Consider the following 14,032-nt stretch of genomic DNA (forward strand, 5'->3'; position numbering starts at 1 on the left):
ACTGTGCTGAAATTAAAAAAAAAAAATTAAGCCAAAAGCTGAGTCCTGCAAGAAACTGCCTTTCCTGGCTGAGCACGGTGGCTCATGTCTGTAATCCCAGCACTTTGGGAGGCCAAGGCGGGTGGATCACCTGAGGTCAGGAGCTCGAGACCAGCCTGGCCAACATGGTGAAACCCCATCTCTACTAAAAATACAAAAATTACTCGGGTATCGTGGCACGCGCCTGTAATCCCAGCTACTCAGCAGGCTGAGGCGGGAGACCCTTTGCTTGAACCCAGGAGGTGGAGGTTGCAGTGAGGTGAAATCACACCATTGCACTCTAGCCTGGGCAACAATAGCGAAACTCCATTTCAGAAAAAAAAAAAAGAACGAAAGAAAAGAAACTGCCCTTCCTTTGTTCCTAAGCAGATAGCTACAGATAAAAAGTTAAATACCTCCACAGGCAGCTGCTCTGAGCTCACCTTATCTTATGTAAAGTGCTGATTTGCAAAGCTTGAGAGAAATACATAATTGACTGTTCCCCTACATGTTTCTTTTCCCTTGGAACATGTGGATTACCATATCCTCCCTCTTTCCCCTCTAGCCAGCTTTTCCCCTTTAAATATTGAAGCTCTCAAAATCATCTTCGGAGAAAGGAACAGACCACAGACTATTTCTGTGATTTTGTGCTTTTTTCTTCCAGGCATGTCCTTAACCTTGGCAAAATAAACTTTTAAATTGAGACCTGTATTAGATACCTTTTGGTTTACAGCTCATATGACTGGTTAGGACTATTTGGACAATCTCCCTATCTTTAAGCCAACTGTTTAGTAACCTTAATTATATCTGCAAAATCCCTTTTGCTATCTACTATAATGTAATCACGGGACTAACACGGTGTCAGAATCGTGGGGCCATTTTGGAATTCTGCCTATTATATCAGCTGATATTTACTGTTTGCTTCTTGACTATTTCCCATGAAAATACGCACTTTGAGCCACATTAGAACTTCTATTTTAATATTCATTATGATGCTTTTTCTCTGGTTTTGATAGGTCTGGAAATATCATGCTACTTGTACATCTTTTGTCACCCGTTATGGGTCAAACTTTTCTCTAGTACATAGAATACATGACAGAAAAAGAGACTACAGTAGATTAAATAAGACATGTTGTAGAACTCACTTGAATCAAGGTAGTGTGTGTTTCAGGATGTGCTTGTATTTTATACTGCCTGGCCATGTGTTTGTTGAAAGGAGGCTCCATGTGTTAGTCTGCCAGGCTGGTGGAAGTTCTGTCAAACCTGCTTTATTCATCTCTGTATTCCTTTTTTTTTTTTTTTTTTGAGACAGAGTCTCGCTCTGTCACCCAGCCTTGAGTGCAGTGGCGCGATCTCGGCTCACTGCAAGCTCCGCCTCTCGGGTTCACGCCATTCTCCTGCCTCAGCCTCTCGGAGTAGCTGGGACTGACTACAGGCGCCCGCCACCACACCCGGCTAATTTTTTTTGTATTTTTAGTAGAGACGGGGTTTCACCATGTTAGCCAGGATGGTCTCGATCTCCTGACCTCGTGATCCGCCCGCCTCGGCCTCCCAAAGTGCTGGGATTACAGGCGTGAGCCACCGTGCCCGGCCTCATCTCTGTATTCCTAACATTTAGCGCTTTCATTCCTTCATGACAGGTGTTAAATAAGTGCTTTTTGGGGAATGCTACTTTTTACTCTGTGGAACTTGACTTTTTTGTGTGTTTATTTATCTTGCCTTTGATAATATCTAATTCCTTAATTGATCCAAAATAATTTTGTTCCTGTGTTTGAAACTAATATTGTATTTCCCTTCTTCTCCCTCTTTTTTCTTTACTATTCACATTAATTATTTTGTCTTTTGAACATCCAAGTAAATTTTCTTTCTAGTGGTAGTATACAGTTGTCATGACAGCATTTGTTAAGTAGTAATTCTCATCCTGTAGTTTTGTTATTCCTAGTTTGTTGTAGAATAAGTCCGAATAAAAAGTCATTTGGGGTTTTACATTTTGGAAGATTTTTTTGATCTAATAATTTTTTGTTCTAATAAGTATTAAATCAATCATTACCTTTTCTTCTCATTTCCCAAATATCCTTTCATATTTTTGCCGGTTTATGTTTTCAAATAAATTTCATTAAGTATTTTAAAGCATTCTGTTGAATTTTTTTTTTTCCTTGAGACGGAGTCTCGCTCTGTCACCCAGGCTGGAGTGCAGTGGCGCAATCTCGGCTCACTGCAAGCTCCGCCTCCCGGGTTCACGCCATTCTCCTGCCTCAGCCTCTCCGAGTAGCTGGGACTACAGGCGCCCGCCACCACGCCCGGCTAATTTTTTGTATTTTTAGTAGAGACGGGGTTTCACCGTGGTCTCGATCTCCTGACCTCGTGATCCGCCCGCCTCAGCCTCCCAAAGTGCTGGGATTACAAGCGTGAGCCACCGCGCCCGGCCATTCTGTTGAATTTTAATTCATTCTTCTATTTTTTTTTTAATATAGAGATAGCATCTCATTATGTTGGCCAGGCTGGTCCCAAACTCCTGCCCTCAAGTGATCCTCATGCCTTGGCCTCTCAAAGTGCTGGGATTACAGGCATGAGCCCCTGAGCCTGGCCCTTAATTCACTCTTTGTTTCTATGTTAACCTAACATATTGTTATCTTTGATATGTATTGTCCTCCCAAGTTGAATGAGGTTTCACGTTCCCTTTATTCATATGTTTAATTATCTTTCCCAATACAGTTTTATGATTATGTTTAAAAAGAGCTTCTCTGTCATGCCATAAGTCCTCTTGCATATTGGGAATGCTTTTGGTTCTGCCTGGGAATGGGATCTCCCTGATTAGTGCACCTTCTACCTGTATATTTGTCTGCATATACAGAGATACTGTTGCTTCTGAGAACTTTGCTAACCCTTCACCAGCCTCGCAGTGTTACTGCAATGCTGATTTTTTTTTTATTAGTTTGATGAGTTTGAGTATGAAAAAAATCCTGTATTATCTTTCCAGCAGCTCCCCAATAATCTGATTCCTAGGAAGTTGAAAAAGGAGTGTTTGGAATATCTTCCTTGCCTGTATTTTCTCCCAGCTGGTCCCTGGCCCTCCCTTTAGAGCCCCACAGAATCTGCTTCCTCCCCATTCCTCAAGAATGCCCTTCTTGTGTTTAAAAACCAATGCTGGATTATGTTTCCCTTAATTCTACTTGATCTCCTAATAGGGAGTCATTTTATCCCGCAATTGTAAGGCATTATCTCTGTTGCCAGTAAATTTATCAGTAATCCTCTGTGTTGATTGGCACAGGTTTATCCACTTTCAGTGGAGAAAGTCAGAGCATAGACTAATAGTACGAAAAACGGCCAGAGTTTTACTTTGTTGACTTGGCATCTAGTTGCATGTGCTGTCTTATTTCCTTCACTCTATCTCCTTCTTTTGTTGATGAGGATTTTGCAGCTTGAGAGCGTTTTGTAGGTGCAGGAGCAGCTAGGCAAGTCACCTCTGCAGGTTACTTTTAGAACTGCTTTCTTTTCTGTACCACTCCCCAGGCCCAGGCAGTAAGGAGTGGAGAAGTGTGCCTGATGAATGATTTATCAACTGCTTTGGCGAGAGAAAGTGCTGAAATTAAGAAAGACCAGACTCACTTTCATCTTTTATATTCCTTACTCATTGATACTTAGAAGATTGTTTTGGAGGAACTGGAAACTTAACTTCTGAATGGTGAGCGACAGAGCTTTAACCATTTCAACTAGAATATTCTATATACCTGTTGGAGATAACAATATTTGTCTTACCTCTGGTGGTATTGGGATGCTCAACTAATACGATATATGTAAAATTGCCTCGTGATACAAAGAACTGTTATAAATGACTATTATTTTGATAATGGTGATGATGAATATTATAAACCACTTATTTCCTGGTTATTAATAGGATGGATTGTTAATTGACAATATTCTACCTTCTTTCCATCTTGCTCCTCTTCCTTCATAGGGAAAAAGCAAACAATTATTTACTTAATGCCTGAAAGTTAAATTCTAAAGGAAAACTTTTTTACTAGCTCATCATAGGTCTGCTGGTAAGAATTGAAAGATTGGACAATCTCAGGTTTATGAACAGTTGCCTTCTACTAAAGGTTAATAATCACCAGCTGTCTTCAGAATTTGGCGCAAAGCAGATTTACTTTCACTGACACACAATGTATCTAGGCTGTGGGCCTGGAGAGGGCAGAGCCCTGGCTGGGTGGGCTGCACAGTCATTGGCAGGGGTGTCTGCACTTTCCCTAGCCTTCCTTGGGGCATGTTTTCTAAAGGTGATAATTTACTTACTATAGCACAAGGCAAAGCACCTACTTAGATAGCAGTGGTGACCCCATTAGATAAGAACTGAATTTAGGGAGAAATAAAAGTGCTGAGCCATTTGAAAGCTAAGTTGTTTCCATAATTAGGGGGACTATTTAAAGCCACGTGGTGTACACTCAAGGTTTCACCTTCTAAAATTGTTTTTCCTAATGTAGGGACAGTGTTTCCAGGAGTAGAAAACTGTGGTGTTATGTTTTAATACAAGGGCTATAAGACAGTGCATTAATCTAAGACTGTGGAAAAGATGGTAAAATTTACCATCTTTGGTAAATATGCAATTGGTGCATATTTGTTTCTTACCATTTCTTTCTCCCAACGTATACTCCTTCACTACATGCCACCTATTGGTCCTTTGAATTGTTCTCTTATCTGTTTTATCAAGTTGGCCCTCCCAATGAGTGGGAAATCCCCTCATTCCTTTCCAGCGCTGTTTCTGTGACTCCTGGAGAGGTGCTCAGGAGGAGACCCATGGCCTGCATTCACCACTGAAGCTGAAGGCTGCCTTAGCAAAGACAGGTTTTGTTGAAGTAGTGGCTGATACGGCAAGGAAAGAGGAATCATAAAAGAAGAGAACTTCCCTAGCTGCCCCACCGGCTAAATTGAACTAGGAATATGTTATAGCTGCGTCTTTTGTGAGTTCACTGGCTCTAAAAAGCAGGGCTTTGCCAACTTAGTTTCCTCACTCAGTAAACCATAAATGAGACAACCTATAAATACAGCTCGTTCTTAACAGCTTGTAGGACAATGCTATGCAGACAATCCATTTGGATCTCTGAAAGAGGCCCTCTTTGGGCTGTTTCCATTCCCTTCAGATACAAAAGCTGCAACTTGCCCTTTTCTGAGCCTGTGGAAGCATTTCACTCCAGCATTATTTATAAACATCCCAACTTGGAGACAAAGAAATGATGAAGTAAATTGTAATGATCAACTGAATGGAGTGTTGCAAACAAATTATAAAAAATATAACAATGAAGGATAATTTTGTGATAAAATATTGAATGAAAGTAACAATTATACAACTCTAAGATGATAGCTGTGCTAAAATATATATATGTGTACAATTGAATAAATGGAATGAGAACCTAAAAGAAGAAAAGCAGCCATTTGTTGGCATGATTTGTTTATAATTCTTTTCTAGGAATGTACAATGTATAATGACTAATTTTTTAATGTAATTTTTTTCTTTTTTCTTTCTTTCTTTTTTTTTTTTCTTTTTTTTGAGACAGAGTCTTGCTCTGTCACCCAGGCTGGAGTGCAGTGGTGTGATCTCAGCTCACTGCAACCTCTGCCTCCCGGGTTCAAGCAATTCTCCTGTTTCAGCCTCCTAAGTACCCGGGATTACAGGCGTATGCCACCATGCCCGGCTAATTTTTGTATTTTTAAAAGAGAAAGGGTTTTACCATGTTGGCCAGACTGGCCTCGAACTCCTGACCTTAAGTGATCTGCCCGCCTCAGCCTCCCAAAGTGCTGGGATTACAGGTGTGAGCCACCGCACCCAGCAATTTTTTTAATGTAAGTTTTTGTCACACAATTTTTATTTTTATTTTTTTTAGACAGAGTCTCACTCTGTTACCCAGGCTACAGTGCGGTGGTGCAATCTCTTCTCACGGCAACCTCCACCTCCCAGGTTCAAGCAATTCTCTTGCCTCAGCCTCCCGAGTAGCTGGGATCACAGGCATGCGCCACCATGCCTGGCTAATTTTTGTATTTTTAGTAGAGATGGGGTTTTGGCATGTTGGCCAGACTGGTCTTGACCTCAGGTGATCCTCCCACCTCAGCCTCCTAAAGTACTGGGATTATAGGTGTGAGCCACCGCACCCAGCCTTGTCATGCTATTTAAAGAAGAATTTATTTCATTCACTCAGCCTCCATTCAGGCAGTGTGCTAGAGCCCAGGCAGACAGATGCAGCCAATAAAAGAACATTTCTCCTGGGGTGCACCTCTCCAAGGTTCTGTAACATACAATTTTGAAAATCACACTAATCTCCTTCATTAAAAATTTTATCTCAGATATAAAGCAGCAGCCATGGGGACAGCAACATTTCAGTCACAAGGTTTGTTTCATAGCACATTTTGTCTTTTTATTTAAAAAAAAAAGTAGCAGCCATGAGAAAGCCTCACTATTCCACACCCATCACTTTTGGCTGCACAGTTCCTTATGCCGGGATGGGTGTTTCATGTATTCTGAGTTTTCTTTCTTTCTTTCTTTCTTTCTTTCTTTCTTTCTTTCTTTCTTTCTTTCTTTTTTTGAGAGGGAGTCTGGCTCTGTCGCCCAGGCTGGGATGCAGTGGTGCGATCTCAGCTCACTGCAAGCTCAGCCTCCCAGGTTCACACCATTCTTCTGCCTCAGCCTCCTGAGTAGCTGGGACTACAGGCGCCCGCCACCACACCCGGCTAACTTTTTGTGTTTTTAGTAGAGATGGGGTTTCACCGTGTTAGCCAAGATGGTCTCGATCTCCTGACCTCATGATCCACCCCCCTCGGCCTCCCAAAGTGCTGGGATTACAGGCATGAGCCACCGTGCCCAACTGTCATTGATTCTCTCATTGGCTGACTTCCTTTGGGCAGAGATGAAAGAAAACCCCTAGTGTCTAAAGGCTGGAGTTGTTATTTTGTCTCACTATAAGGTAGATGGCATTTTTCACCTTAAACTTAGAAAATGCTCTCTGCTCTAGGTACTTCATGCAGTCGCTAATGGGACAAGACAGGCAAATTTCAGGAAGCTTTTCTTTTGAAAAGTACAAACAATGGTGTTATGGGTTGCATGGTGTCCCCCAAAAAGATGCGTTCAGTCCTAACCCCCAATACCTGTGAATGTGACCTTAGGTAAAAATAAGGTTTTTGCAGATGTTATCAAGAAGAGGTTATGAGAGGGCCCTTTATCCACTGCAACTGGTGCCCTTATAAGAGGAAAATTTTGACCCAGAGGCACACAAGGAGAGTTCCATGTGACAACAGAGGGACAGATTGGAGTGATGCAGCTGCAAGCAAAGGAATGCCAAGGATTGATGGCCACCATTAGAAGCTAGGAAGGGACAAATAAGGATTCTGATCAGACTCTCAGAAGGATATTGCCGAGCTGATGTGTTGATTTCCAACTTCCAGCTTCCAGAACTGTGGGAGACTACAATACATTTCTGTTGTTTTCGGGTGCTTAGTTTGTTGTACTTTGTTACAGTAGCCGTAGGAAACTAATTCAGATGGTAAATGCAAGGGTTGTATTAAAAAGAAAAGAAAAGAAAAAAGCACTGCAGTGAGAACCTGATGGGGGAATGGAAATGGACAGGTGTTCTAGACCTGGTCAGATCTTTTAAAAACCCACAGGGCAGTTGCACTTTAAAACTTAGAAGTGTGTCTCAAGAATTCTTACAGAATCAAATGTGACATATTAAAATAACACTTTAAAGAGTACTTACAGGCTAGAAAACAGAAAAACGTAAGGTTCCTTAGAAAAATTATTGAACTGAAAGCAAAAAAATTTTTAAAAAGGTGGGAAAATTGTATTACCTGGCATTTCTAACCAGTATTTATTCTAAAACAAGGTCTATAAAAGCAACAGCCCACAAATTTACTTATTTAGGAAGTTTAGATTTTTAAAAATATGGTGATTTAGGAAGCTAAATGCCATTATAGGGTGTTTTTATTGCCCATGTTCTCTAATCATTAGGACATGCTTTCCAGCACTACGTGTGCTTGAAATAATATATAACCTGGAAGCAATGATGAATAATGTTTAACTTTTCGTTAGCACTGTTACTCAGTTCATTTTGCCCTAGAATAAGCAGTATTTGGAAGGAGGCTCCTACATTCAGGACATGTCTTCAACATTCTTCTGGTGAACATTTATGCTGTTATTTGTGTAATTTAATAATTTTTGAATAGTGAATATAAATGATGCACACAAATATTCCTCTTCTAGATTGTCTTCTGTGTGTTAACAGTTCATTAGATAATTATCTGTACTTTTAAGACCATAATGTTAGCCCTTGAACTGAAACCAGCAAGAAGATTGCTGGAAGTCCTGGCCTCTTTTTCCATTTACGGAGTAGGGAAAGTTACTTTGGTACTTGAGGTAAATTCCAGTTTTCAGGCTACACATCTTGATCATTTCTTCATTCTGCTAGGGCCACAGCTCATGACTTAGGTAGGCCCTTGCTGTGAATTCCTCACTATATCATTTGTTCCCTAATTCTGACCTCTGTTTATCAGACCATAATCATGTCTTTCAGAAGAAAACAAGGAAGGAAGGGAGACAGGGAAGGAGGAAAGGAGGGAAGGAGGGAGGGAAAAAAGAAGGAAAGGAGGAAGGGAGGGAGGGAAAAAAGAAGGAAAGAAGGAAGGGAGGGAGGGAAAAAAGAAGGAAAGAAGGAAGGGAGGGAGGGAAAAAAGAAGGAAAGGAGGAAGGGAGGGAGGGAAAATGCTCACTAAAACCTAACCGCCTTCCCTCCCAATTCATTCTTTCCATGGCTATGACTGAGCACTAAGTCCCCAGCAGAAATTTTGACCAGGAGGTCACCAGGTAGCACATTACCACCTGTTGACAGTGATCTCTAATCGTAACATCATCCCCAGCACATTTCTCCACTGTACACGTAAGGATGTCTTGGGAGAGCCTGCCAGCCCATAATTTTTTTTTTTTTTTTTTTTTTTTTGAGACGGAGTCTCGCTCTGTCGCCCAGACTGGAGTGCAGTGGCGCGATCTTGGCTCACTGCAAGCTCCGCCTCCCGGGTTCACGCCATTCTCCTTCCTCAGCCTCTCCGAGTAGCTGGGACTGACTACAGGCGCCCGCCACCACGCCCAGCTAATTTTTTTGTATTTTTTAGTAGAGACGGGGTTTCCCCGTGGTCTCGATCTCCTGACCTCGTGATTCGCCCGCCTCGGCCTCCCAAAGTGCTGGGATTACAAGCGTGAGCCACCGCGCCCGGCCGCAGCCCGTAATTCTTAACAGCATTCTGTTGATCTAACAACATGGGAACAATAGCCATCTAAAAAGTACATGAAGTCCCCTTTTGTTACTAAGATATATTACGTGTTATCATTATGGAAAATATAGAAAAGTAGAAAGAAAAACAATTGAGTTCTGCTGGCCTGCCCTGCTTTTTGTAAGACTACACTTATGAATTGGTCGCTACTGCCTTTGTGAAGTGCTCATGAATTATCTGTTCAATAACTCACTCTAGAATATTGCTGGAGTTTGGCACCTAGGTCTCAATTTGCCATTTCCGTAAATAACCTTATTACCTTCCTGCAAATTGGAACTTTTGTTCCAGAAGCCACCTAGCTTCTGGAAATTCTTTTTCATCATTATTCTGCACAGTTTACCAAAACTAATTGCACAATAAAACCTCAAAATTCCTTGGGTATCTTGGGACAATTTATGTGGATCTTCCACTGGAATGGAAACTCCCAAAGGGAGCCTTTTTATTCACTGCTATATCCTCAGAAACGAATAGTGCCCTGCAAATGTAGGTGTTCAATACGATTCCTTTAAAAAATATTAGCTTGAGATATATTTCCCATATCAGAAAATTTACCTATTCAGGCAAAGTATAAAATTCAGTAGCTCTTAGTATATTCACAGTTATCCAACCATCAATTTCAAAACAGTTTCACCACTTTTTTTTTTTTTTTTTTTGAGAGAGCATCTTGCTCTGTTGCCCAGGCTGGAGTGCAGTGGCACGATCTCTGCTCAATGCAACCTTCACCTTCCAGGTTCAAGCAATTCTCATGCGTCAGCCTCCTGAGTAGCTGGGATTATGGGTGTGTGCCACCACGCTCGGCTAATTTTTGTATTTTTAGTAGAGACAGGATTTTGCTATGTTGACCAGGCTGGTCTCAAAATCCTGCTCTCAAGTAATTCTCTCATCTCGACCTCCCAAAGTTGTGAGATGACAGGCACGAGGCCACCAAGCCCGGCCCCATTTTCACCACTTCTAAAAAAATCCTCGGATGCTTAAACAGTCTGTCACATGTCATTCCTTCCCACCACTGGCAGCCACTGATTTGCCCTCTATCTCTATGGATTTGTGTATTCTGGACATTTCATGTAAATGGAATGATACAAAATGTGGTCCTTGTGTCTGATTTCTTTCACTTAGCATAATGGTGTCAAGGTTTATCCATGATGTAGTAGATATGCCATTCCTTTTTTATTGCCAAATAATATTCCACCAGATAGATATATAATACCATGATATATTTATCCATTTTAAGCTGATGGGCATTTGGGTTATTTCCATTCATTTAGGTTGTCTTTACTTCTTTCAATAATGTTTTACAGTCTCCACTGTACAAGACTTATACTTCTTTTTTTTTTTTTTAAGATGGAGTTTCGTTCTTGTTGCCCAGGCTGGAGTGCAATGGAGCAATCCCAGCTCACTACAACCTCCGCCTCCCAGGTTCAAGCAATTCTCCTGCCTCAGCCTCCTGAGTAGCTGGGATTACAGGCATGAGCCACCACGCCCGGCTAATTTTGTATTTTTAGTAGAGATGGGGTTTCTCCATGTTGGTCAGGCTGGTCTTGAACTTCTAGCCTCAGGTGATCCACCCACCTCGGCCTCCCAAAGTGCTGGGATTACAGGCATGAGCCACTGCGCCCAGCCGATTTATACTTCTTTTGTTAAATTTTTTCCTAAGTATTTATTCTTTGTGATGCTGTTAGTGTGTTAGTACATAGAATTCTTAATTTTATTTTCAGCTCATTCATCCCTAGTGTGTAGAAATACAATTGACTTTAGTATATTGTTTTTATATTATCCTTGCTGAAATCTAATCATATTTTTGTGGACTCCTTAGGATTTTCTATATACAAGATCATGTTATCTGTGAATAGACATAGTTTTACACATTCCTTTCCAATCTGGATGCTTTTATTTGCTTTCTTTCCTAATTGGCCTGGCTAGAACCTCCAGTACAATGTTGGATAGAAGTGGTGAGAGCAAAATCCTTGTCTTCTTCCTGATCTTAGGGGCAAAGCTTTCAGGCTTTCACCATTATATATGATGTTAGTTATGGATTTCCATAGACCCTGTTTATCAAGTTGTATCAATAAATATTTGAGAATGAATACATATATATATTTAAACATATTCTTTATAATGTTTGATTTTTGGGTCTTGTTAATAAATCCATCCCTAATCAGTGGTTAGAAAGATATTTCTGCTACATTTTCTTTTAATAGTTTTAAAGCTTTGCATTTCACATTTAGGCCTTTAATTCATGTAAATTTATACTGTATATGGTATGAAGTTGGGATTCTAATTTTGTCATTTATCTGAAAAGCAATTTTCCTAACACCATTTTCATTCTTATTCTATTTGGTAGACAATTTTATAGAAATGAAAAATAAAACAGAAGTTATGGGGTACTGTATTGTACAATTTTTTACTTATTATTTCTGTGTTTTAGAGAGGGGAGCTCATTCTGTTGCCCAGGCTAGCATGCAGTGGTGCAATTATAGCTCACTGTAGCCTTGAACTCCTGGACTCAAGCCATCCTCCTCCCTCAGCCTCCTGAGTAGGTGGGATTACAGGCTGAAGAGCCTAACCATATTGTACAATTCTTAAGGCTGGGCAGAAATTTTGAATAGGACAGGTTCATGTGGCACCCCACTCCAGGTTCCATTGTTCAGCCCACATCACATTGCATGTAGAAGGAAATATGGGAGTCAGGGCTTCACGTCCAACTTCCAAATCTCACTTGAATGCATTTCATTGGCAGAACCTAAATAACATTCAGATCCTTAGGTACATGGACGTTGAGAAATGTAACTTTCACCTTTCCATCCCCTGCCCTAGAGGGGATGAGGGTAGGGGCTATATGAAGCTGTGCAGATGAATTCTGAGTGTCAAGGTCCTAGCACAAGGTTCTTCCAATTATCTTCTAATAGATAATTTTCTATTTTTTCCTCAATGTTTTCCTTCTTCTGCATTACACTTAGCTGCTATTGTTTCTTATATATCATGTATTTCATCATTCTTTCTTGGATTCACTTTTCATTTTGCTGGAATACCTCCTCCAAAAAAATTTTTATTTGTATGCAGGTGATAATATTCTGAGTTTTCAAATGTTCAAAAATATGTTGATTTTGTTTACATGTTTGATAGATAGTTTGTGCAATAAAGAAATTCAAGGCCTGGCATGGCGGCTCACAATTGTAATCCCAAACTTTGGGAGGCCAAGGTAGATGGTCATTGGGGCCCAGAAGTTCTAGACCAGCCTGGGCAACATGATGAAACCCTGTCTCTACAAAAAAAAAAAAAAAAATTAGCTAGGTGTGGTGGTGTACACCTGTTGTCCTAGTTACTCAGGAGGCTGAGGTGGAAGGATTGCTTGAACCCAGGAGGCAGAGGATGCAGTGAGCCAAGATTGCACCACTGCACTCCAGCCTGGGTAATAGAGTGAGACCTTGTCTAAAAAAAAAAAAGAAAACAAAGAAATTGAAAATTATTTTTCTTTAGAATTTAAAGATGTATTATATTTTATATATTAAAGTTTTTATTTTTAATTTTTATGGCTATTTTGTGGATACATAATCATTGTATATATTTATGGGGTACATGTGATGTTTTGATACAAGCATACAATGTATAATGATCAATTTGGATAACTGGGATATCCATCACCTCTCACCTCAAATATTTATAATTTCTTTATGTTGGGAACATTCCAGATCTTTTCTTTTAGCTATTTTGAAATACACAATAAATTATTGTTAACTATAGTCACCCTACTTTGCTATCAAACACTAGAACTTATTCCTTCTAACTGTATTTTGTATCCATTCACCAATCCTCTTCATCCCCCTTAGAATTTTGAATTCCTCCATTGCCCTCATTGTTCCACTATTGCCTATGAGAAATATGATATTGCTCTGTGATTCTGGTTCTTTTGAAGGTAACCTATTTTTTTTTCTCTTTGGAAGATTTTAGGGTATGTCCTTAAGAACTTTTGGAGTTCTTAACTTTTATCAAGATGTCTAGGCCACATATCCTGCTTGCCTGCTTGTACTAGGTAGGCCCTTTTAATTTGAAGACTGGTTTTCTTCATTTAAGGGAAATTTTGTTCTATTATTTCTTCACTTCTTCCCCTCTATTGTCTCTATTCTTTCTTCCTAGAATGCCTCTTAGCTAGATGGTGAAAATTCTGGACTCTCCCCTATGCCTCCTAACATTGCCCCATATTTTCTTTTCCTTTGTCTTTGTGTGTGTGCGCGTGTATGTGTGTGTTTGTGTTCATGTGCACACTAGGGGAATGTCCTCACATCTACCTTTCAGATCTGTAACTTGCCTTCCGCCATGTAGAACAGGTGTTCTGGAGCCAGATAGCTTGACTTCGAATTCTGACTCAGCTAATTTTTAGCTGTCTGAGCAAGTGACTTAATCTCTCTCTCTCTCTCTTTTTTTTTTTTTTTAAATGAGACGGAGCCTCACTCTGTTGCCCAGGCTAGAGTGCAGTGGCACAATTTCTGTTCACTGCAACCTCCACCTCCCAGGTTCAAGCAATTTTTCTGCCTCAGCCTCCCGAGTAGCTGGGATTACAGGCACCTGCCACCATGTCCGGCTAATTTTTGTATTTTTAGTAGAGACAGGGTTTCGTTGGCCAGGCTGATCGAACTCCTGATCTCAAGTGATCCTCTCGCCTCGGCCTCCCAGAGTGCTAAAATTACAGGTGTGAACCACCACACCC

The 14,032-nt window shown here is 40.6% G+C and overlaps 1 protein-coding gene across 1 annotated transcript in view; it reads left to right on the forward strand.

The window, feature by feature from the left end:
* Positions 1–3,860: 3,860 nt before the first annotated feature.
* KIAA0319 (KIAA0319 ortholog) overlaps positions 3,861–14,032 on the forward strand; it is an 89,750-nt gene continuing 79,578 nt past the window's right edge. Inside the window, exon 1 of the mRNA XM_055263635.2 lies at positions 3,861–4,118. Coding sequence (XP_055119610.2) covers positions 4,095–4,118 — 24 coding nt within the window. The 5' untranslated portion in view covers positions 3,861–4,094. The remainder of the gene's footprint in view (positions 4,119–14,032) is intronic.

This window comes from Symphalangus syndactylus, chromosome 23 (assembly GCF_028878055.3).
Source record: "Symphalangus syndactylus isolate Jambi chromosome 23, NHGRI_mSymSyn1-v2.1_pri, whole genome shotgun sequence".
In the NCBI taxonomy this organism is placed as follows: domain Eukaryota; kingdom Metazoa; phylum Chordata; class Mammalia; order Primates; family Hylobatidae; genus Symphalangus; species Symphalangus syndactylus.